This window comes from Camelus dromedarius, chromosome 3 (genome assembly GCF_036321535.1).
Source record: "Camelus dromedarius isolate mCamDro1 chromosome 3, mCamDro1.pat, whole genome shotgun sequence".
Taxonomy (NCBI): domain Eukaryota; kingdom Metazoa; phylum Chordata; class Mammalia; order Artiodactyla; family Camelidae; genus Camelus; species Camelus dromedarius.
Window position 1 is genome coordinate 91,698,456 of NC_087438.1, and position 22,220 is coordinate 91,720,675.

Here is a 22,220-nt window from a genome sequence, read left to right on the forward strand (position 1 = left end):
GGCGGGCAAAGCGGAGGCCGAGGCAGGATTCCGGACGTCGGGGCCCTCCCAGCCCGGGGGTCTCTCAGAACCCCGTGGGGGTGCTGGGCTGCAGGCAGCAGGGGCTGAGGGGCGGGCCCTCAGAGCCCCCGAAGTGGGAGGGTCGGGTCCACCGCGGGGCCAATCCCGGCGCGCGGGGAGCGGGGGCGGGGGCCGGGTGGAGGGGGGTACGGGGGCGGGCGGGCGGGCGGGCCGGGGGCGGGGCGCGGCATCCAGGCGGCGGCGGCGACGGCGGCTGTTCCTTAGTGTCCGGCTCAAGCTCCGGCTGCGGCTGCGGCTCCGGCCTGAGATGCCCCACTCTGTGACCCTGCGCGGCCCTTCGCCTTGGGGCTTCCGCCTGGTGGGCGGCCGGGACTTCAGCGTACCCCTCACCATCTCGCGGGTGAGTCCGGCTGCCACGGGGTGGAGGGGAGGTCCTGGATCTAAGACCCCGTCCTCGCGGTCCACCTGGGACCCGAAACCCCGACGTCCCGGAAGCTCGAAGGCCAAGGGTTGGCCTGGGTGACCTACAGGCTGTAGAGGAGGCTTCCAGGCTGAGCAGCACCGCTCCAACCCGCTCCCTACTCCCTCTGGGCCTGCCTGCCCTATCCCTGGGAGGATCCCCCTCAAGAGTTCACACACCAGCCTCCCTGCTGGCCTAATTTTGGGGGACTCACTGCAGGCCAGGGAAGGACCGCAGTCATGGGCCAGGGGTCTGGACAGATACACAGAGGCCCAGAAATGCTGCTCAGACTAAACCCACCCTTAAGATTTAGGGCAAAATGACTGAGAGACCCCTTCCTCTATCAAGGGTCTCTGTCAGCAGTGCTGGGCGACCCCAAGGAGGTCTGGAGTCCTCTCTGAAACTGAAAAAAGAGAGATCCATCCACTTCCCCACTCTGGTTTTGGTCAGTCTCTCATCCGTGACCTCAGTCATCCTAAAAGGAAGCAACCAGGAGGAATTTTTGGCTTCCAGGGGGAGGGAAAACTTGATGATGCAGTCGTGAGACTCCCCCCACCCCACCACCCAAGACACAGACCAGGGGCTAGGATAGCCTCAGCCCAGTTCCTCAAGGTTCCGGTCAAGCACTGCCCCAGGCTTAGGACAGAAGAGGAAGAGGATGGGGCACAACCCTGGGCGGTGGCTAATCTGAGGAGGACAGAGGAGCAGAGGAGACGACTTGGGCCTTGTCAGAGGGGGTGTCCAATCTGGAAAGACAGGATCCTGTCCTAGCTTTGGGGTCGCTTAATTTGAAGGACCAGAAGAGGGGACTCAGACTCTGCTGCTGGGGGTCTCAGCCTGGGGAATGGAAGATGAGAGAACCCAGACCCTGCCTTTAGGGGCTCCTAGTCTGAAGGGAAGAGAGGAGGGGACCTGGAGCCATCTCTTGCACCAACATAGGCTGCTCTAGTGTTCAGGGCCCTGTGTCAGGGGAACTGAGAACACTTTCCCTCACCCTTCCACTACCTCTTGCCTTGGGGCTGGACCAAGCTGGCTGGGCTTTCAGAGATTTCTTTCCAGGTCTTGGGAGGCGATGAACACCCGATGGAGCATGGAATCATGGAATCCCATTTCTGGGGACCAGGGTGACAGGCAGGCCCAGCTGTCCTGGGGGGATTCCCACATCTGCCCTCACCCCACGGCCACTAGATCCCTAGGGCTGAGTGAGGTGGGCCTTCAACACCTCCGGGAGTCTTTCATCTCCCCCTTCCCTGAGGGAGCCCTGCTGGGTGTGTGTGTGTGTGTGTGTGTGTGTGCGCGCGCGCGTGCGTATGCGCGCACCTATCTGTGTCTGCCTGTGTGTTATGCTGTGTGTCCACCAAGACGGGCTAGTGGGGGTGCTAGGCCAGCCAGCAGGCCAGGCACCCTGGGCGTGAGGCTGCTGACAGGCTCAGTGGCGGCGGCTGACGGCCGCAGGCGGCAGGGAGCAGAGACATCTGTTGCCCACGCGGCTGCCTGCCCGCCTAGGGAAGGCCTCCACACGTCACAGCAGCAGCAGCAGCAGCAGTGGCAGCCTTGTTTGGAGCTGATCAAGATGCAGGCCCCTGGCAGGCAGGCAGTCTGGGAAAGAGTTTGCCAGGAAGAATCCCCCCACCCCTGTTGTCCCCCAAAGTCACGCAGCAGCAGCTCAGGCCCGAGGAGCCAGGATGGCTGAGCCTGTGTTTGGGTGGGATTCCAGGAGATTTATGGGGCTGGGGAGGCACAGGCCACAGCTTGCCCAGCAGGTACATCAAGGGCAGGCCTACAGACACTGACGGTGTGTGGGAGTGTCCTCACCCAGGGGGCTCAAGGTCTAACCCCTCCCATGCTTACGGGGCTTCCCCCACCCAGTGGGGACAGCCATACTCAGACAGAGAGGAGGCTGGCTGCCTGAAAGACCTGGGGCTGGGCAACCTTGACCCACAAAGCCCCAGGGAACCCCCCAAGAACACTGTCCAGTATCCCTTCCCCACAGACTGTAATGAGCACTGGCCTTGCCCCAGCATCCACAGCATTCCAGGCCCATCCTAATGGTGTTGCTACCAGGTCCCCAGAAACTGGTGCTTGGAATGAGCACCACTAGTTCTGTGCCCAACTCCCTGTCAGCACTTTTTGCCCTGATTGTCTCAAGAAGTCCTCACAACAGCCTTTAAAAGAAAGGACTCCCTCTGGCCTCACATTATGGAATAGGGACACTGAGGCTCAGAGAGGCTAAGGTAATGTATCCAGAGAAGCAGAGCAGGGATGGGAAGCCAGGCCTGTCTGGCGCCTGTACGACTGTACAGGACCACATGGCACCCGACTCTGTGGCCCTCAGCCCACCTCAGTGTCTAGGCTGGGTAGAGTGACGCAGGGGCTGGGAATGTAGCTGCTGTAGGTGAGGGGACTGGTTCATGGCCCAGCCTCCCAGCTGACCTCTCTGCTTCCCTCTCTCTTCAGTCTGTTTAACCTGCACTCAGCAGCCAGAAGGATCAGCCTGAATTCCGCTCTGTCCATGATTTCCCTGTTTAGACTCCTCCATGGTTGCCAACCACCCAGGAGAAATGCCAGCTTCTCATCTGGGCTTACAAGGCCCCCAGATCTGGTCCCTGCTTCTTCTCTGATTTCATCTTTTCCACTCTCTCCTCATCATTGATGCTTTGGCCACAGGAGCCTGCTTTTACTCTCACTCCCAGATGAGCCGTTATACATGCTGATCCTTCTACCTGGGACACTCTCTTTTCACCTCACTCCCCTCACTTTTTTTAGAAAATCACCTGGGCCTGGATTGAAATCCTAACTCTACTGTTTATCAATTGAGTGTCCTTCTGCACTTCTCTGGCCCTCAGTTTCCTTATCTAGGAAATAGGCTTGCTTGCTTGAGGATTACTGAGACAATGCATATAAAGGCAGTTGGGAGAGTCATGGTTTCCTGGCCCCATGCCCTCTCTGACCAGAACTAGCACAGCTAGCAGAACTGGCAGAGTCCCAGCCACCCCTGCTTTCGAGAACTTCCTCCACCCACAGGGGCCTGAATATACCCCTTGTGCTGGCTGAATCATCCAGCAGCTAGCCACCCCCCTGAAGAAAAAGACTCCTCTCCTGCATGGGGACTGGGGCAAGGTGTCCCTTCCCCCAAGCCTCTCTTTCTTCATCTGTAAATAGGGATGAGAACAAGCCTCTGTCTCACTAGATGGTTAAGAGGTTGCCATGAGGTAGTTATAGCTAAAGCACAGGGCCCACACCATGTCACAGAGCAGGAATCCATGAAGGAGAGGGGACCTGGAGCAAGACCTTGAGGGAAGGGTGGGATGGTGCCAAGTGTGTGCCTCCCCCAGGAGGACAGGCCTGTGTAGGTAGCCATGTCCTATAAGTGAACATTAATGCTGGGCTGGTTGGCTGAGGGTATCATGCTCCAGAAGAACATTCCTTGGTGCTGCCTATTTCAGGGCACGTCAGCTTGGCAGTCAGTGCCCACACCAGGACTACAGCCAAGTAGCTGCCAGCACCTCAGTGTTGTCTATTCATTACAGAGAACTGGCTAAGCTGAGCCTGGCTAGGTTTCCAAGAACTCCCACCCCAGTAGGGACAGTGTCACTAAGAGCTCTTGAGCTACAGCCGGGTACCACTGGAGAGGCTGGGTAAGAATGAGGGTGCCTGAAGTCTCTTTCCAAAGGCTGTGCTGGGACCAGGGACAGGGTAAAGAATGCCCTGTTGCCAGAATTCCCCTGGGATGCTTACTCAGGCTTCCTGTGAGCCTATCCCCACCCTCATGTGGCCCACATCAAGGAACTGGCATTGGAGTCTCCAGATGTGGACACTCTGAGGTCAGTAGTGGCACTGGGGTGGCATGAGTGCCTGTCCTGCAGAGGAAGGGGAGGTAAAATTGTGACCTGGGAATGCAGATTGGCAGCTAGAAGTAGACGGCCCTTGACTTGCCTGGGAGAGGTGATGACACAGAATGAGGCACTAACAATGTTAGGGAAGCAGAGTGGTAAAGGGGGTGCACAGGATACTGTGGACCCCAAAGGAGAGGCTCCCAGGGAAAATGGCCTCTGCTGAGAGCCTGAGACCTGAAGGATGAGGAGGAGTAAGCTGGTAGTCAGGAAAGAGTGTTTCAGGTAGAGGAAACAGCATCTGCAGAAGTGTGGAGGTGAGAGATATTTACTTGAGTGAGTGAGTATCCCCTGGACATTCGGATAATAGAGTGTGGGTGGGTGGAGGTGAATGTGGGGGTTGGGGATGAGAGGAAACAGGGAGGAAGACAAGGTTGCTAAGGGTTTGAATGTCAGGTCAAGGGGCTGCTATGTGGTCTGGCTGGGTGGGGCAATGCAGGGTATATGTGGCATGTCCACACTCTGTATATACTTGAGAGCACATGACCCTATGTGTCCCTTGCATGACCTGGGTTATGTATACAGGCTACAAGAGTGACACCCCACCTGTCTCAGCCCAGAGGAAGCCCCTCTCATATGCACTCATATCCCACCAGACTTCCAGGTGCTGGAGTTGGGAGTGTTTAGAGCAGAGGCTCCAGCAAGCCCATGTGGGAAGTCAGCCAGTCCTGTGGCTTGCCCACTCACAGGTCACGCTGGCATCAGGGCCACCTTTGCCAGGTTTTGAGGTTGGAAGGGGTCTAGAGCAGAGCCTGCAGCAAGGCCACATAATGACCAATACCCAGCCATCTGGCTTGTCTATCCACAGGTCCATGCTGGCAGCAAGGCTGCATTGGCTGCTCTGTGCCCTGGAGACCTGATTCAGGCCATCAATGGTGAGAGCACAGAGCTCATGACACACCTGGAGGCACAGAACCGCATCAAGGGCTGCAATGACCACCTCACACTCTCTGTGAGCAGGTATGCCCTATGCATATAGGGCAGACTGGGCCAGGATGATGGCAGGCTGGAGGGTGGTTAGGGGAGGATAAGTGATGGGTGGCCTGCATCCTGGGTGAGCTGAGCCTCACATGGCCTCTCTGCCTCAGCTTCCTGGCACCCCAGTCCTAAGGAGTAGCACTTTTATGGGGGCTTGGCAGGCACTGTTTGGAGATGCAGGTGGCTTGAGAAGAAGCCCCCTTTTAACTCGGGGCTGGAACTGTGTTGGGGGACTTATGGCAGGGGGTAGGCAGCCCAAAGTCAGGGCTGAAGTAAGGCCATGGGTGGCCTTGGACAGGGTGAGGGGTGTACGATTTCAGTCCTTTTCCCACCCCTGAGTGACCAGCTTGATGACCAGTTCAGAGAAGTTTCTTGTTTAACATTTCATTTAACACTCAAACTAACTTGATAAGGTAAAACCTAATGTAGTCTACACGTGAGATGACTGAGGCTCAGAAACCTTAGAGGGGTCTTAGAGTCACACACAAGGCCATGGGGAAGTAGGATTTGACCTTGAGTCTGTCTCACTCCCAAAGACGCCACTTCCTCTCCTTGGCTGCTGACCACTCCTACCAGCACCACAGCTGCCTGCCTCAACTGTCCCCACTCTGTATGGCCCATGCCTCTGCCCAGCTAAAATCTGATGCCATGAACTGTGCAGTGTTACACAGCCCAGTATGAAGGGGAGGACTGGAAGTCACGAAGCCCTGTCTATGCCCTGTACATAGTCCAGGATTGAAGGTGTACCTGGAGCATCTTCAGCCTTCCTCAGACTGATGGCAATTGGCTGGGTCCTGGCTCAGAGGAATATCCCTGCCCCCATCTTGCCTGGATCCAGAGAAGTCAGACATAACTGCTCAGCTCTGCCGCATTCACTGTTAACAGGGACTTTCCATGACCCCCTGGGATGTGTGTGGGCGAATTTTCCCCCAAACCACAGCACGGCCAACCAGACCTTAGAGCCGGCAGGGCAGGAGGTAATCCAATGGCTCTAAGTCATTAAACGGTGGGAAGGCTTCTGAAGTAGCCTGCATTTGTGTCTGGCCCAGGTCTGGGTCAGAGTCAGGACCCCTGACTCTGCTCTCGGCGCTGAGTGGGCCCAGCTGCAAGTCCAAGGCCTTATACACTCCACCTGGCCCACAGTGAGGAGGCCCTCGCCCGGGAGTGTAGCAGAGCTGGCCCTCTTCCAGGCTCTATGGGATCTTAGGTAGACTAAATGACCTCTATGAGCCTGGGCTTCCTTTTCCATAAAGCAGAATCACATTCATCACCCTCTCTGAGACAGGTATAAGCTGGCTGGGGAAACATCAGCACTGCTCTGCCCACGAGCAGCCTCTGGGTCCACCCAACTTGGCCTGGTTCCTGGGCCCTGACTCACCTCCAGCCTTGACTTTGCGTGGCTGAACAAGGGAAGCCCTGGTAGTAGTGGGGCAGAGGGCAGGGGAGGTTCACAGGGGCCCTGAGTCAGGAGATCCGCAGGGAGAATGATGTCAGGGGAGGGTGGCGGGGGGTAGGGTGGAGGTCCCCCTACCTTCCTTCCTTTCCTGGTCATTTGTTCCAAGCCAGGCATGGACGGAGCCAAGGGCCCACTGACCTGTTCCACTCGGGGTGTTTTGGCCCCCAAATGTTGCCTGGCCATGGAGCAGGTGAGAAGCACATCCTTTCCTATCACAGATCTGGGTTCTAGTCCCAGCTCTGCACTCGAGAACTGTGCTGTCCTCCCGCGAGTAATTTAATCTCAGAGCCCTTAGCTTCCTCAACTTCAAAATAGGGACTGTTTTGTGATCTGGGATTGAGTGATGATGACATACAAGGACTGCTCAGTCAGGATGAAAACTGGGGTCCTGTCCTCCAGGCCCCTATCCCTAATTCTCACACATGCAGATTCTAGGGGATCAAGACACAAGGGCACCTTGACCTTCTGGGCCAGCATCTCTTCTCTTGGGTACCTTCTCAACTGCAAGGCCTCTGACCCTGCTCTACATCCTGCATGCTATGCCAGGACTTATGCCTGGGCCCCAAAGACCACCCCACACCATGTTCTCTATGGAAGCCTGGTAAGCTAGTTGGAGGGAGGTACTCTGTGTCAGCACCCCCAGAACTCTGCCCAGGCCAGCTTCCCTACCTGCGTACAAAGAGCTCTAATCCTCCACAGACTTCTTCTCAGGATAAAAAGTGAAGTAAAGGCCCAGCTTCCCTGGCACACTTACTTTGTCTGGAACTCAAAGCCAGGTATCCAGCAATCCAAGCTAACCCACAATTTCTGGGCATGTTCTGTAGGTCCAGGACCTTCCTGGCATCAACTCCAACCCTGGGGCCTGTGGTGGGGTCCCTGTCACCCACTACATGTGGCACAAGATGCATCTGTACATCCTACCCTTTGGTGGGCTTCAAGATGGCAGTTGGAGCCACCTGCCCAGCCTGAAGTGGAAACCTAGGGGTAGAGGTTGACTCGTGAATAAGCCTTTCATTCTGATCTGATGCCTTGGGCCACTCTCATGGCTCTAGGTACTTTGTACCCTCTGACCTTGTACTTTCCTTTTGGGCAGAACTTCAAGGAAGTATAAGGCCAAATAGCTACATGAGGTGTCCTAGGTTTATCCCAGAAGAGTTCTGGGTGGATAGAGGCCACGGTTAGAGCTTTGAGTTAGGGCAGTCACTTGGGAGCCTGGCTGAGGGGGCTGGAGCCAGATGCCAGTGGGGGTGGGACAGCAGAGCCCTAGTGCCACAGGCCTCCAGAAGGCTGTAGAGGAGAGGGATAGCCTGCAGGGGACCAAGGAATGGGCAAGGGTAAGGAACTGCAGAGTGAGTGTGGACTACAGGTGTAGTCAGATTGTTAAAATCCTCTGCTGAGTGGTGGAGAGGAGCAGGGTTGAGCTGCTAGTGAAGTGGTGAGACCCCAAGAAGACCCAGGAAGCCCTTTGGGGTAGAGTGGGGACATTATTCCCCTTTGGTCTAACCAGTCTCACTCACACCCACCCGCCAATCCAGGGACCACGCACCCTCCTGGGCTGCCTTCTCACAGGACTACTCAGTGGCAGGACGGGGCCCCAGGCCTGTAGCCTCTTGGCCCCGCCTGCCCTGCTTATGGCAGGTTTATGATGTTTTTCTCTCTCCTGAGTGGTGTTTGGCTTTTGGTTTCTATGGCGAAGCAGGAATTTCCTAATGGCCTGCTTCCCATCTGGGCTGGGCAGACACTGGTGATGACTCTGCCGGCAGCAGCAGGAGGGGAGGCGCACTGCTCAGAGCCTCCATTCCACCTCCCTCGGAGCCCACAGATGCCTGACTCGCAGGCCCGGCCAGAGATGGTGGATGGAAGAGGGATGAGTGGATGGGCTTCTAGCTGATCAGTGTGTAAGGCCTGGCTTGTCCTGCCGTGAGCTGGGCCCTCTTTATGCGGAGCTTCCATAGGCCACAGAGAGGGCGGAAGAGTGGGGAAGCTGCAGGGATTCTGCTGAATCCTCTCTAAAAGCCAGACCAGAGAGGGAAGGAGCAGCAGGTAGGGAAGGGATGCACAGCCCTCACCAGGTGGGTGGCAGATCTAGAGTTGTGTCTCCTTGCTGCAACAGCCACCACTCTAGTGCAGAGGGAAGAGTTGGGCGGTATCCTTATTCATGCAGAGTTACGAAGCCCGGTCCTGGGTGGCCCTGGGCCCAGACCCCAGGACCCTCTTGGTCCTAGTTTCCAGGCATGGTGGGCTAGTAAGCAGAGATTTCTGACCATCCTAATTCCTGTCACAGGCCTGAAGGCAGGAGTTGGCCCAGTACCCCAGAGGACAGCAAGGCTCATGCACACAGGAGCCACATCGACCCTGAGGTCCAGGTATGTACAGACACCACCTGTCTGGCTTGGCCTGGCTCAGAGCAAGCTCAGGGCAAAGGGGCCAGGCCTAGTCCACAGGTTTAACTGCACTGGATGTCCTCACTGTGGCTCTCAGATGCCCAGGCCAGAGACTGAAACTGAAAGCTTCTCTGGGCAATGCCCATGCCCCATCCAGTGCTCCCAGGTGATATGTACCTGCTGGGGGCTCTGTCTGTACTCCAGCAGTCCTGGATTCTGGGACACAGGTGCCTGTGGTGGGCGGGGACTGGGCTAGCCTTGGCCCAGGGCTAGTGTCCACCCAGCTGGGTTTCACTCTGTTGCCGAGTGATGCCAACCAGTAGGAAGCCATCAGGCTTCTGGGTGGGGGTGGGGGCAAGCTCACCAAGCTTGTGGGTGGATTGGGGGGCAACCATAGGCTGTGGTGGTCTCAGGCTATGGGACACTCTTTTGTCACATCTTAGCCTTGGGCACCTAGGTGGCCAGAGCCAACCTTAGAATGTAAGGCATTGCCTTGCCCTATCCAAGGTTAAAGTTTTCTCCTGGCCATCCTGTGATTACAGCTAGCAGACCTCTGGCTGCTGTCCTGCCTGCTCAGTCTGTATATGATAGGAGTCACAGCTACAGTGCTGTCCTCAAGGAGCATGATGGGGGCCAGGCTGCTTTAGGGCCTCATTTTGCCATGGGCTTGACAGGTAGCCAAGTGGGCATGCTGAGGTATCCAGAGCAAACTCAGTATCTCTGGTCCACAAAGTGGGGGCAAGGACAAATGGTCTGTGATGGAGCCAGAACTTGGGACCCAGCATGTGGGACCATGGCTTCCTGGGACTACTTGTGTCCACTCTCTCTCATGGAGTCTTCGCTATATGAGAGGGAAGGATCTGCTATGGCCTCTCCCTTGCCATCTACCCTAATTCCCATCTTGCTCTGAAATTTGTTCCCTATTTGCCTTTGCTGGCACCCCTGAGGCCAGGTGCTTATCACATGCAAGGAGGGCCTGCTCTGGAAGGTGAGAGGCACTTAGCAGTTCTGAGATGGCAGAAGCCAGGGGTCAAAGGAGTCTAGATTAGGCAAATGATTCAACCAAGGAGTCAGAGAGGGCTTCCTAGAGGAGAGGGTATCCAAACCAAGACCTGAAGGCCTGGAAAGAATAAGGCAGGCAAAGGGGCATAGAGAGAGAAAGTATACCAAGAAGCACACACAAGCCCAGAGGTGAAATTGTGCACCATAGGTTCAGAGGAAAGAGAAGTCCCAGGGGGTGAGAGGCAGAGGTGAGGGTGGACAATGGGGCAGGGCCACAAAGAGGCCCTCGGTTTCCTCTACACAGGACCTCAGCTGTTCTTGCAGAGATTTGTGGCCACAACTGTGTCTCAGAAGCTTATTCTGGTAGCCCATGCGGATGGGGTCTGGGGGACATAGACAAGCTGACCAGGCTTGGCATGGGCCAGACAGATGGGAGCAGCAGAGCACAGGCCCCCAGCTCATGTGTGAGCCCTAGTTTTCATGTACGAGTGCCCAGACGGATAAGGCAAGGGAGCCTGAGCTTTGGAATTTGAAGCTCAGGTCTCTGAGTCCTCCAGGAGAGGCTCTGGGGCAGTGGGCCTGGGGGGCTGGGGCCTAAAGAGCAACTCCCCCTGCCCTCACACTTGCCCTCATTGACCTCCTGGAGGATCAGGCTGCTGGTGGCTCAGGCTGGAAGTGGAGGGATTTTCCACAAGCAACAGGGCAGCCCCTCAGCTGCTGTCCCCCTTTTGTACTTAAAAGGTCATGAGCTCCATGGGTGGTGACAGAAACACCCCCATCCAGCCCCTGCAGGGCAATGTCCTCAGTAACACAGACACAGGGCCCATTGTCCCCATACTGCTCCCATCCTCTGCCTGCATACAGGAGGGGGATGGGCCCAGCTAGAGTCATTGGAGGAGGTGAGAACCACAGCTGGCCTTTATACCAGCACAAAGTACCCTGGCACTCCCCACCAAGTAAGATGTGTGCCAAATGGGGCTTCAGGCTCACCTTCCATATAGGGTCATAGGAGACTCCTTCTGTTGGCCCTTAATATGGGAACACAGCCCAGAATGGAGGAAGGAGGGTGATCAGGAAAGTTTTCCTGAAGAGAGTGGCATCTGAGCTGAGAACCAGGTGATGGGTTAAGGCAAGCCAGGTGGAGCAGGCAGTGCAGGCTCAGCCTGTCCTCTCCAGGCCAGCGGAGAGTTGGAGCTCAGCCTTTGGGAGCTGTCACCTGCTCACCTGGATTTGGTGCCCATCTCTGTGGGAGTGTCCCAGATTCTGACTATAGTCATTGTGGGAGCTGATGAACAAGCTGACAGTTACCCTCATTCTGCTGACTAACACACTGAGGCTTCAACAACCAAATCAGCAGCTGGCAGGTACTCAGACACAAGGAGCACATGGTACTAGGTGTACCACTACACACCTGAAGAGGGAAAATGCAGGAATAGGGGTTCAGGAATGCTCATGACAGCCATTCATCCGATGATCACTTGCTCTGTGCCAGTTACTATGGTAAGTGCTTTGTATGCAACTGTCTCATTTTATCCCAAGGAACTTGATATAGAAACCATGTTCTCCATTTCACAGACGAAGAAACTGAGGTTCAGAGAGGTGAGATGACTTACTCAGTGAGTGACTGATAGAGCTGGGATGCAAACAAGGCTGAGGTTGCCACGTGTCTTAACCACTGAGTTCAGACCTAGAGAGGCTGCTGCATGGGTGGCCATGGGAGGGGCAGTGGCTCTGATGACCCTGCAATAGAGTCTCACACCCTGCTGGGTGGGAGTGAGTGAAGGCCTCCTTCCTCCAGGTTCTCCCTGACTCCCTCTTCCTGTTGAAGCCTCCTCTGTAAGGGGCCCAGCCCTGCCCCCACGGCCCATGGCCCATCTGGTCCCCATTAGAGGCCAGGCCAGACTCGCCTGCCTGCCTGCCCTGCAGACATATGTGCGGGAGTGCTCGGATTTCTCAGGGTCTTTTCTCGGGCCCTGTGGGGTTAAGGGGTTTTCTGCTGCTGTTGCCTCATTGATGGGGGCCCACCTGGGCAGTGAGAGACCTTCTCCTTTGTCTGTTGGGGTGGGAGAGCAGGGGCATCGCCCTCATTCAGCTGCTGGTCTGCCCATTCCCCATGCTCCCACCCCACTCAGAGCCTGCAGAAAGCAGCAACAGCAGGGTGCTCTGGCCACCAACCTTGTCCCAGCCATGGAGGCCACCATGGTCATCGCAAGTGTGACGAGCACTGGCTCCAAGTATATGTAAATGTGTCTGTAAGATTAGGTATATGTAGGTGGACTGGCTGATGCACGTGTGTTGCCTTCATGCATAGGTATGGCTGTAAATGTACTTGTGAGAGTGTACATGCCTGTTATCACACTGCTGAGGGCAGGCCTGTGTGCCTGCAAGCTAGGGACAACAAGGCCCTGGAGTCTGCAGGGAAGGAGATCCTTAGTCCCCATTTAGATCCACACCCACAAAGGTACTGCCCTCTTCCCATGGGCTATTCAGGCCCAAATGTTTCAGCCAGGGGCTGGCTATGAAGTGGGGAGCCTTGAGCCATGGCACAGCCTCTGCCCCTCATCTGCTGTGTCTACAGAAGGGCACCCATTTTGGCCTGGAAGCAGGAGATGGGGGCAAAAACACCAGCCTGGAGGGAGATGACCTCACAATAGCACCCTTAAACCTCAGCCTGCCCCCACCAAAGGGCCTTGGGACACAACAATTGATGACCCTCACTGGCTGCAGAGCAGGAGTTCCTTTTTTGTGTTCCCAGCCCTGGGCCCATCCAGTGCCTAGCACCATTCTGGCAGGTAAGAAGGCTTGACACCAGGACCATCTCTGCAAGGAAGCCACACTCTCTGCTCCAGAAATCCTGGCCTTAAAAAGCTTCTTGGGATAGTCCTTCCCCAACACCATTCCTCACAGGTACTAGTAGTAAGAACCACCACATGGTTCTTGAGCCAAGGGTGAGTCTTAGGCACTCAGATTTTTGTGTCTGACTTTCTATGAGCATTTCTTATTTCTGCAGGGGTTGAACCAGGCCCAAAACTCAGCCTTTCCCTACAGATTCATTCCCTGGCTGGATAACATAGCCCAGAGATGCCAGAACAAGGGGAGACAACCAACATCCAAGAAGGCCTGGGTGGGTGTACAAGGAATGGCCAGAGACCCTACGCCCAGAGGGTCTCCCAGCACCTCAGGCCCCACTCTCTCCTAGGATGGCAGTCCAGCAACCAGCAGGCGGCCCTCAGCCACCGGGACTGGACCAGAAGATGGCAGACCAGCCCTGGGATCTCCTTACGGGCAGCCACCTCGCCTCCCAGTCCCTCACAACGGCAGCAGCAGTGAGGCTACCTTACTGGCCCAGATGAGCAACCTGCATGTGTCTCCATCCCACAGGTAGTACAGAGGCACAGCCTTTGTAGCCGTACCTGGGTCCCATCTTAATCCCTAATCCCTCGAATCTCACACCAGGTCCCATACTGACCCCTAACACTTGATCCTTGGGTCTCAGCTGACCCATGAAACCTCAGTAGACCCCTGAGCTGGCAGACTGAAGGCTGGTACTGCAACTCTGCCCCTTCGTGCGTCTCTCTCCCCCAGCAACGACCCAGCCAGAGGCCTTCCGCGGAGTCGTGACTGTGGAGTCGACCTGGGTTCAGAGGTGTACAGGATGCTCCGGGAGCCTGCTGAGCCCATGGCTGCGGCGCCCAAGCAGTCAGGCTCCTTCCGCTACTTGCAGGGCATGCTAGAGGCCGGCGAGGGCGGTAAGGCTTTACCCACCTGCCTTCTCACTCCCTGAGGTACCAATGGCACCCCCTAACCTGCCCCAGCCATGCCTTGGCGACCCCATGTCCCCCCTCCTGGCAATTAGCTTCTCCCCGTGTCCTGGGGGTGTTCCCACACTCCTCACTGCGCAGGTGCTTTCTGATTCCCACTCCACCCCTGTCGCGGCCCCTCACCTCACCCCTCTCACCCTCCTTCCCAGTCTCTGTGGCGGTAGCTCTGTAATCAGGGCCCAGCCCCACATTCCACTGAAGTGAAGTTTTTCCCTTTTCTGACTTCCACACCGGGCTCATACCAATCGTGCTCTGGCTCTCAGGGGAACGACCTGGGCCTGGTAGCCCCAGGAACCTCAAGCCCACGGCCAGCAAGCTGGGCGCGCCGCTTAGTGGCCTCCAGGGGCTTCCCGAGTGCACGCGCTGCGGCCACGGCATTGTGTGAGTACCTCCCTGCCTTGTGCCTCCCCGCCTTCCCCACCCCCTCCAGCAGTCTCCTGACTGCTCCCAAGGCCCTGGGTGAGGGCCTGCTGGCAAATCTGTCAGCTCCAGACTCTGCTCTCTTCTGTCTCCCATCAGGGGCACCATCGTCAAGGCACGGGACAAGCTCTACCACCCCGAGTGCTTCATGTGCAGCGACTGCGGCCTGAACCTCAAGCAGCGCGGTTACTTCTTTCTGGACGAGCGGCTCTACTGTGAGAGCCATGCCAAGGCGCGCGTGAAGCCTCCGGAGGGCTACGATGTGGTGGCCGTGTACCCCAATGCCAAGGTGGAACTCGTCTGAGCCGCTCCCGAAACCTCCCGTCCCCACCTCTGCTTCTTTTAATGTCCCTGCATGGCCCGTGTAAATAATGTGTTTGCGCCCTGCCTAATAAACTTCCTCTGCTTGGCCTCGACCGTATCAGTGCCCTGGCCTGCCTCCCTCCAGTTTAGGCCATGGCTCCCGAGTGTTTAGGTGCCAAGCATTTTCTTAGGCACTGGGTGCAATGGCGAGCAAGACAGGTGCTGTGCTGTCCTCAAGGAGGCCACAGCCTGGGTGGATGGCAGACACGAAACACAAGGTCAGTTCTATTAATAGGGAGGTGAGGTATGAGGTGCTGTAAGGGGACATCATGCCAAAGGGTTTGACCTTGGTGGAGTGAGGAAAGGTATCAGCTGAGAACTAAGGGATGTGGGAACGAAGAGCTCTGCAAGGGGGAGAAACTGTACAAAGCTATGGCAAAGGCTAGCACAGGCAGGAAAGGCTCCGTCTGTGCAGCAGCACGAGCGCGGGCGGCCCCTAGCAGCCGCAGCAGGGACTGCCCCGCGGGGGATTTGACTGCGGAGATCACCCGGACTGCCTCCCAGACAGTGGGTGGAATCTGCCTGCCGGCAATCTTCGCGTTCACTCTTCCGGGTTTCTCCTTCCCACCCGGCCCCTGCCTACTCTAGTCTTTCCTTTCTTCCCCTTCCTGTCTCTCCCCACCAGGGGGCGCTTACGCACGCGTGCGTGTGTATGTTTGTGTGTGGGAGAGGGAGAGGGGGAGAGAGAAAGATTTTAGAAAGAAAAGAACACTCTCCTCCAAAGCCGAAAAGTAAACACTCCTCCTCCGAAGCCTGGCGGTGACAGCGTGGTGGGGGGCCTTGAGCCTTTCACAGCTCGGTCGCACACACAAGGATACAGACTCGCACTTTTGAAAAATAGAAATGGTATCGGGGTGGGTGAATTGTGGCTGTTAACACCGGATGACTCGTCCTGGACTCCAGGTCACATGGATCTACCCTCTCCTTAGCTTGCTCAGAACAGGAAGCAGCCTAGTTTATTTATTTAGTGAGCCCCGAGTAATGTATGTTTGTGCTCTTTTCAGTTTTGTACTAGCACAGATCATAAAAGATTTATCAATTCAGACTCTCACCATCACCACACGACACTACACCTTTCCTCACACTCTTGCCAACACAGGGTATTATCAGTTCTTTTTCATTTTTGCCAATCTGATAGGTAAAACCCGGTATATAGTTGCTTTAATTAGCATGTCTCTGATTACCAGGGATGAGCATTCATTGAACAGATATTTGTAATGTTTGCTGTTGAGTGCTGAGCCAAGGGCAACAGAATGGTCTCCCTCCAAGAGTTCTGTGAATTGCTCTAAACCGTTCATGCATTTTTTCTGAGGTTTAATTTCTTAATGATAGGTCAGAACTTTCCATAATTTTGCAAGAATCTTTGTTATTGGATTCTTTTCCACTAATCTGTTTTATTACTGAGACAATATCATGTTGATTTAATTACTACCTTTTAAAGAGTTTAACATGCCAATCTCTCTTCCTTGTTCTTCACTTAGAAACAAGTCAAGGCTATTGTACATTTCCAATTGCCCAGAGGTTTAGATTCAGAATCAGGCTCTGGAAAAAAAAAAAAAACCAGACAACAAACAAACCTCTTTGAACTGTGACTGGGGTTGCCTTGAATCTAGAGACTCATTTGGGAATAACTGGCTAGAGTCCTTTCCTACCAGAGAATAGTGTGATCTGTGCTTACTCTGTATTGATTAGGGTTGATGAAGTAAAAGTCCAGATTTTAAGATAAACAAACAAAAAATTTAAACATAAAAGGTTTTCTCTGACCTTTGGCCTCCTCCTTCCCCTCGAGTGTGTATCTGCATGTGTGTTAATCACATCTCCCCAATGGCAGAAATTCCTACTCAACCATAAAGATCAATTTTTCTCCTTCTGGTGCCAGCCATGTAACTCCTTAGAATATAACATTCCTTTCTCAATCCTGTGAGGGTCATGATGACCCACAACTTGCCTTACATGTACATACAACTTTGGTGAACTTCATGTACAATGCCAATATATAATTTCCATTAAAAATAGTGATTGGTGCAGAATGGACTGGTCAGCTGATCTGGGGAGATACTGAACTATGCCTAAGGGTAATAGGACGGCTTGGTGGAAGAGTCTACTGTTCCATACCCATCCCTCTTCCTCTGCAGACCAGGTCCCAGCCCCACCTCCATAGGCGGAAGCAGAGGGGATGACGGGCAGCCAGGGAAGCCATTAAGCAGAAGAGCAGGTGGAAAAATACCCGAGCTACCCGCACAGCCCGGCACCACTTTCTCAGATGCAAACCTGCAGAGACCAGGCTCCCCACTCACAGCAGCCGCCAGCGCTCGCCTTAATCCTTCAGACACCCGCTCCCCACACAGGGCCTATACACCCAAGTTGAGGAGTCCTTGAGCTGCCTAGGCACCTCTGGCTCCCCGAGACCAACAGCTCCACATTCACAGGGCTGCAGCAGCCATATCAACCCTCGCAGAGGTAAGCATCCTAGTGAGGGTGGCGGGCACAACAGCTAAGAGGAGTGGTGCCCAGAGCTGCCAGTCTTCCCAGTTCAAGGACCAGGCTCTGCCAGTCCCATAACCACCTTCTCTGCCCAGGGGCCATGACTGAGTCCAAATGTACTGGGACAAGGCCTCTGTGGGACAAGGTCTCTGTGACCCAGGGGCTTAATCGTGAGACTGGGCAGCTGAATCTCCAGGAGGAGACACAGATGCAGGATTCTCAGTTAAGAGTGCCCCTGTTGCCAGGGATTAGGTTCTAGTCTCCTTGCACAAAGAATTCTAAGAGGAGACAGGTTAAAAAAGTAAAGTGAGGATTTATTAAGGGATAGATAGTATGCTCTAAAGACGAGAGCGGGCAGGCTCAGGTGAGCAGCTGCGCCGAATTTCCTTGGTAAGCTGGTTATATAGGGTGTAAAAATAAATGGGTGGAATTAGGGAGGGAAGGGTTTGAAGTATTCCCTGATTTTCATCCAGTTCCACCTTCCCGAGGGGAGGAGGGATTTTTGTCCTTATTTAGTCTGGATCGGAAGTATCTTGGCATTCGTGCATGATGGGTACTTCTAATCTGGAAGGCTAATTTTATTGTAATGAAGGCATAATGAGCAAAAGGTTACATTCAGACACTGGAGATTCCTGCCTCTACCCACTCTTCTTTGTTGGCCACCAGGACACTTGTCACCCTGAAATGTGTGATTTCTTATCAGTCCAGAGGCTCCTGCTTTTCTCGGTCTGACCAAGGACCTCTGTTGATTACATGATGTATGGTTTCCTGCATTTTGCCCATGCTCCACCTTTTTTGCCCAATTCCTGCCATTTGGCATGTGTCCCCCCTTCTCTGCTCATATCTAGCTATCTGCCTGCTCTAATATCCCAGCCCAACCGGCCCAGACCAACTCTCATTATTGTCCCCAAACCTGTCCCTCTCACAGGTCTTCACCTTAGAGGCCTTCAAACCAGAGACTTAGACGTCATCTTCTACACACTCACCCCAACTATCCCAGCCTACCTCTCACTGTGTATGGGGTTCTGCCTCCTAAGCATTTCTGGGGTCCATTTCAGGACAGCTGGAAGATTCTCTCGCTCTCTTACTTCATGGACCTAACCCTCCCCCTGTGCCCCACCACGGCCCCAGGGCCCTCAGATGGAGTCACTGACAGATCAGTTTTAGGCCTACCATGTAAAGCCTCTCAGACCTCAGGTTGCTAACCACTTGGTCTCACTTCCTCTACTACACCAAAGAGTTCACCATTCTCTGAGCCACCCTGCCTTTTCACACCCCTCAGACCTTTCTTAAGTTCAAAATGCCTTGATTCTTTCTTCTTTATCCAGCAAACTCCTACTCACTTTTCAAGTCCCTGATCCACTGACCCTTCCCTTTAGAGCAAAGCCTTGGCCCACCCATCCCCAGGCAAAGTCAGTAGTTCCCATCCATGTGCCCTTCCCCCACCCCTTGCATTCCTTCCTGTTGCTTCTGGCACAACCTGTTACCTCCTTGGTCAGACTCCTCCATCCTCCCCAGACCCCAGGCTGGGCACAGAGAGGTGCAGGAGCCCTGAGGCCAGTCCCCTCTGTCTCACACACACACACACCCTGGGCCTCCCTGCCTCCCACCACCTTTCTCCTCACCTTGCTCTCCTGCTTTCTGCTGGCATACTGCCTAAACCCTCAAGGGGAATTAAGCCCTGATGGGCACTGTCTCCCTCCTGCAGTCTCAACCTCAACTCATTTTTTCAACTAATTATTTACTGAGAATCTACTATGTTCCAGGCATTGTGCTGCATACTAGGAAAGATTTTGAACATATTTTAAAAGTCCAGATGAAATGCAGTGCCATAGAGGAAATAAATAGCATATTACAATAAAGAATAAGTGATTCCTTTATATAAGGAATTTAGAAAGACCTCACAGATAAAGTGACATTTGAGCAGAGACCTGAGGTGGTAAGGGAACATCAGTGGGGGTATCTGGAAAAACTACATTTCTGCAGAGGGAGCAGGGAATACAAAGACCCTGGATGGGACAGGGAGGAGAAACCACGTGTTTGTGTGTTCTAAGAGCAAAGAAATGTCTGGAGTGGTGTAAATGAAGTGGCTAGTAAAAGTAGATGAGGTGAGAGAGATGTGGGGGTGGGAAGGCTGACCATGTCAGGAAGGACTTTGGCCTTTACTCTGAGATGAGAGGCCAGAGGAGTGGCATGACCTGGACTTTTATGTTTTAACCAGGATCACTCTATCTGCTGTATGGAGAATAGACTGTAAGGGGCAAAGGTGGAAGCAGGGAGACCAGTTTAGGCACAATTGCATTCATCCCTAACTAACCCCTGACTAGCTCACTTTCCTCTGCCTCCATAGCTCCAGCCCCAGTCCAGGCCCCCACATTCTCCTGCCCAAGTGCTGTAATAACCTCCTGCCTGGCCTTCCTGTCCCCTGTCTGGCCCCTCAATCTTTTCTCCACACAACAGCAAAGAGAGATTTTTAAAATGCAATTCTGATTATGTCACTTCTGTCTATTAAAGCTTCCATGGCTCCCCATTACCCTTAGGACAAAGCCTAAACTCCTAAACCCAGCCCACAAGGCCCCATGAGGTGCAGCCCCTGCTGATCGTTGCTGACAGCCCTGCTTCAGGCCTGCAAAATTGCATTTGTGCTAATGTGTAAATTCAGCTTCCTCAAGATCTTTTCCAGGCTCATGCCACCTTCCTTGACCCTCCAAGGAGCTAGAAATGAAATCTGAGTCCTTCCTTTTGGTTACCTGTGTGACATGCTTTATTCCTCTACCTTCTTCCTTGAGAACCAAGGAAAGGCGTGAGGGCAGGAGAAATCCAGATATTGCTTCATGCTAGTCCTCCCTTCCTGGCCAAGGCTTCAGGCCTCTGGGTGGCCCAGCACCCTGGCCCTGGGATCTCAGCCCATGAACAGCTGAATTAGGGATGTTGTGACATGTACTGTGATGCTCAGAAGCCTGGGCTATGGGTCCAGAGTCCCTCTGACAACCTGGCGAGCACCCTGCTCGCCTTGCCCCTGGGCTGCGTTAATTCTTCTGCTCTCTATCACAGTGTTTAGTGACTTTGATTGTCTTGATTTTCCATAGAATATCACGATAGTTTACTGTATCGATTACATAATGCTAATATGTCATAACCTAGTGAGCAGATGTTCTAGTAAGACACATCCATGCCAGAAGATAGGAGATAAAAAGTATTATTCGGGGCCTTGCATGCTGACAAATGTTTTTTTGTTTGGTTTGGTTTTTTTACCTTTTTGTTCTAGAATGAGTTAAATGTATATAAAAGTATAAAAGTAGACAAACTAGTAAAATGAACCCCTAGGACCACTACTATGGCCAATCTTATTTCATCTATATCCTCACCCACTTCTTTGATTCCTTATTATTTTGAAGCCAATTGGTGAAGTTATTAGGGATTCAGTAGTCTGGAACATGCCAGGCCATCCTCTGTAAGGTAAAGGCAAGTTGTTGTACCCTGTACCCTCTACCACTAATAAAGACATAGTGCTTCATGGGAATACTACTATAACCCATTTAATGGGTGCCTGAGAAAACTCCCACTTTTGAGTGAAGCCCAGAGAGAGCTCTACAGTGTGTCCAACTATAGTACAAGGTTCCCTGCCATTTGGTCCATATGACCCAGCAGAATCCATGGTGCTAGAGATGTTCATGGTGATAAGAATGCAGAGTAGAGCCTCTGATAAAAGAGGCCCTAATAAAACAGTTTCAGTACAGATCTCCATAACAAGGTCATGCCTTCTGTAGCAGAGAGCTATTTGCCATTTGAAAAGCAACTACACGGCTACAGTAAAAACTGAGTGCCTGGCCATGGGATATCAAGGGTCTAGGCAACTAGAAGTGTCCAGTAAAAGCTAGGTATTGCCAGATTCTATCAAGTCATAAGATTAAGCAGGCATGTCAGCAATCCATCATATAATAGAAATGGTAGTGTCAGGATCAGGACTGAGCAGGTCCATACAGCTTAAGTTAATGTCTGGTGATTCAGACTCCTATGACACCTATCTCAGCTATATCAACACTTCGCCCCCAACTCAGACCTGTGGTCTTATGAGGGTAGTTCTCTATAACCAATTGATAGGGGGAAAAATACTCAGCCCTGTCTCACAGAAGATACAAGCCAAAAAATGGATTCTTACTGCAACAGAGCCCCACTTAGCAGTGGCACTGAAGGACGCTGGTGAATAGAAAGCCTCCCGGGGTCCAGCTGTAACAGTGTACTTGGGCATTCATTTCATATGGAAGGCTAAATGGTTCAAGGTATGGATTTACCTTTATTTGATAAATAAAAGGTAAGGATTTCTTGGGTGGTAGCAAACAATTCAATTGAGTGGTACCTGTTTGGCTCACACATATGCAGCCTGGGACTGCAGGGGAGTTGACCAATGGAACCAGAACTAGGAAACAAACGCTGCTTCATTCTATATGACTCTTTAGAAGGTCCAAGTGGGAATCTCAGTAACGCATAGCAATGAGGGTTGGGAAAAACCTGAGGCAAATGAAAGGAATGAGGTACTTGCCCCAGGTGCAAAATCCGACAGGTGAGTAGTCTTAGGCTTGGACACTGAGCGGACTGGTCCCTACTCTGGTTACCTTGCCAGATCTGGGTGCCAAACTGGACCTTCTCCTCCTCCGTCCCTCCCTCCCTCCCTCTGTTCCTGGACTGGGGCGGGGGGCGGGGGTGGGGCGGTCCCTTCCGCAAATCAGACGCCTTCCAGTCCAAGAAGACTGGCAGCCAGCCCCGATGAAGAGCCCTGGGGGATCAAAATCACAGTCCAGGGTGGTGAAAGCAGTAAGAGGTGCTTCCATTACCGCGGTCTTACAAAGGGCCAGGCTCCGTATTAAATCTTCTCGAGAGGCCCCAACAAGATCCTGGGACGACCCAGTAGCCCCTGGCTCCCAGCCTATCTCAGAC

General features: G+C 53.7%; 1 protein-coding gene across 3 annotated transcripts; it reads left to right on the forward strand.

Annotated features, from left to right (window-relative positions):
- The first annotated feature begins 248 nt into the window (after window positions 1-248).
- PDLIM4 (PDZ and LIM domain 4) lies at window positions 249-14,856 on the forward strand. 3 transcript variants are annotated; one of them, XM_010981254.3, is made up of 7 exons: window positions 249-421; window positions 5,183-5,334; window positions 9,093-9,174; window positions 13,394-13,575; window positions 13,780-13,943; window positions 14,279-14,396; window positions 14,535-14,856. In XM_010981254.3, the coding sequence occupies exons 1-7, from the start codon at window positions 329-331 to the stop codon at window positions 14,737-14,739; spliced, it is 996 nt and encodes a 331-aa protein (XP_010979556.1). In that variant the 5' UTR covers window positions 249-328; the 3' UTR covers window positions 14,740-14,856. The 3 variants fall into 3 exon arrangements, with proteins under 3 accessions (XP_010979556.1, XP_031304837.1, XP_031304836.1); XM_031448976.2 differs by lacking the exon at window positions 249-421 and adding an exon at window positions 7,237-7,409 and having other exon boundaries at window positions 5,253-5,334; XM_031448977.2 differs by lacking the exon at window positions 14,279-14,396 and having other exon boundaries at window positions 270-421; window positions 14,535-14,748.
- The last annotated feature ends 7,364 nt before the right edge of the window (window positions 14,857-22,220 follow it).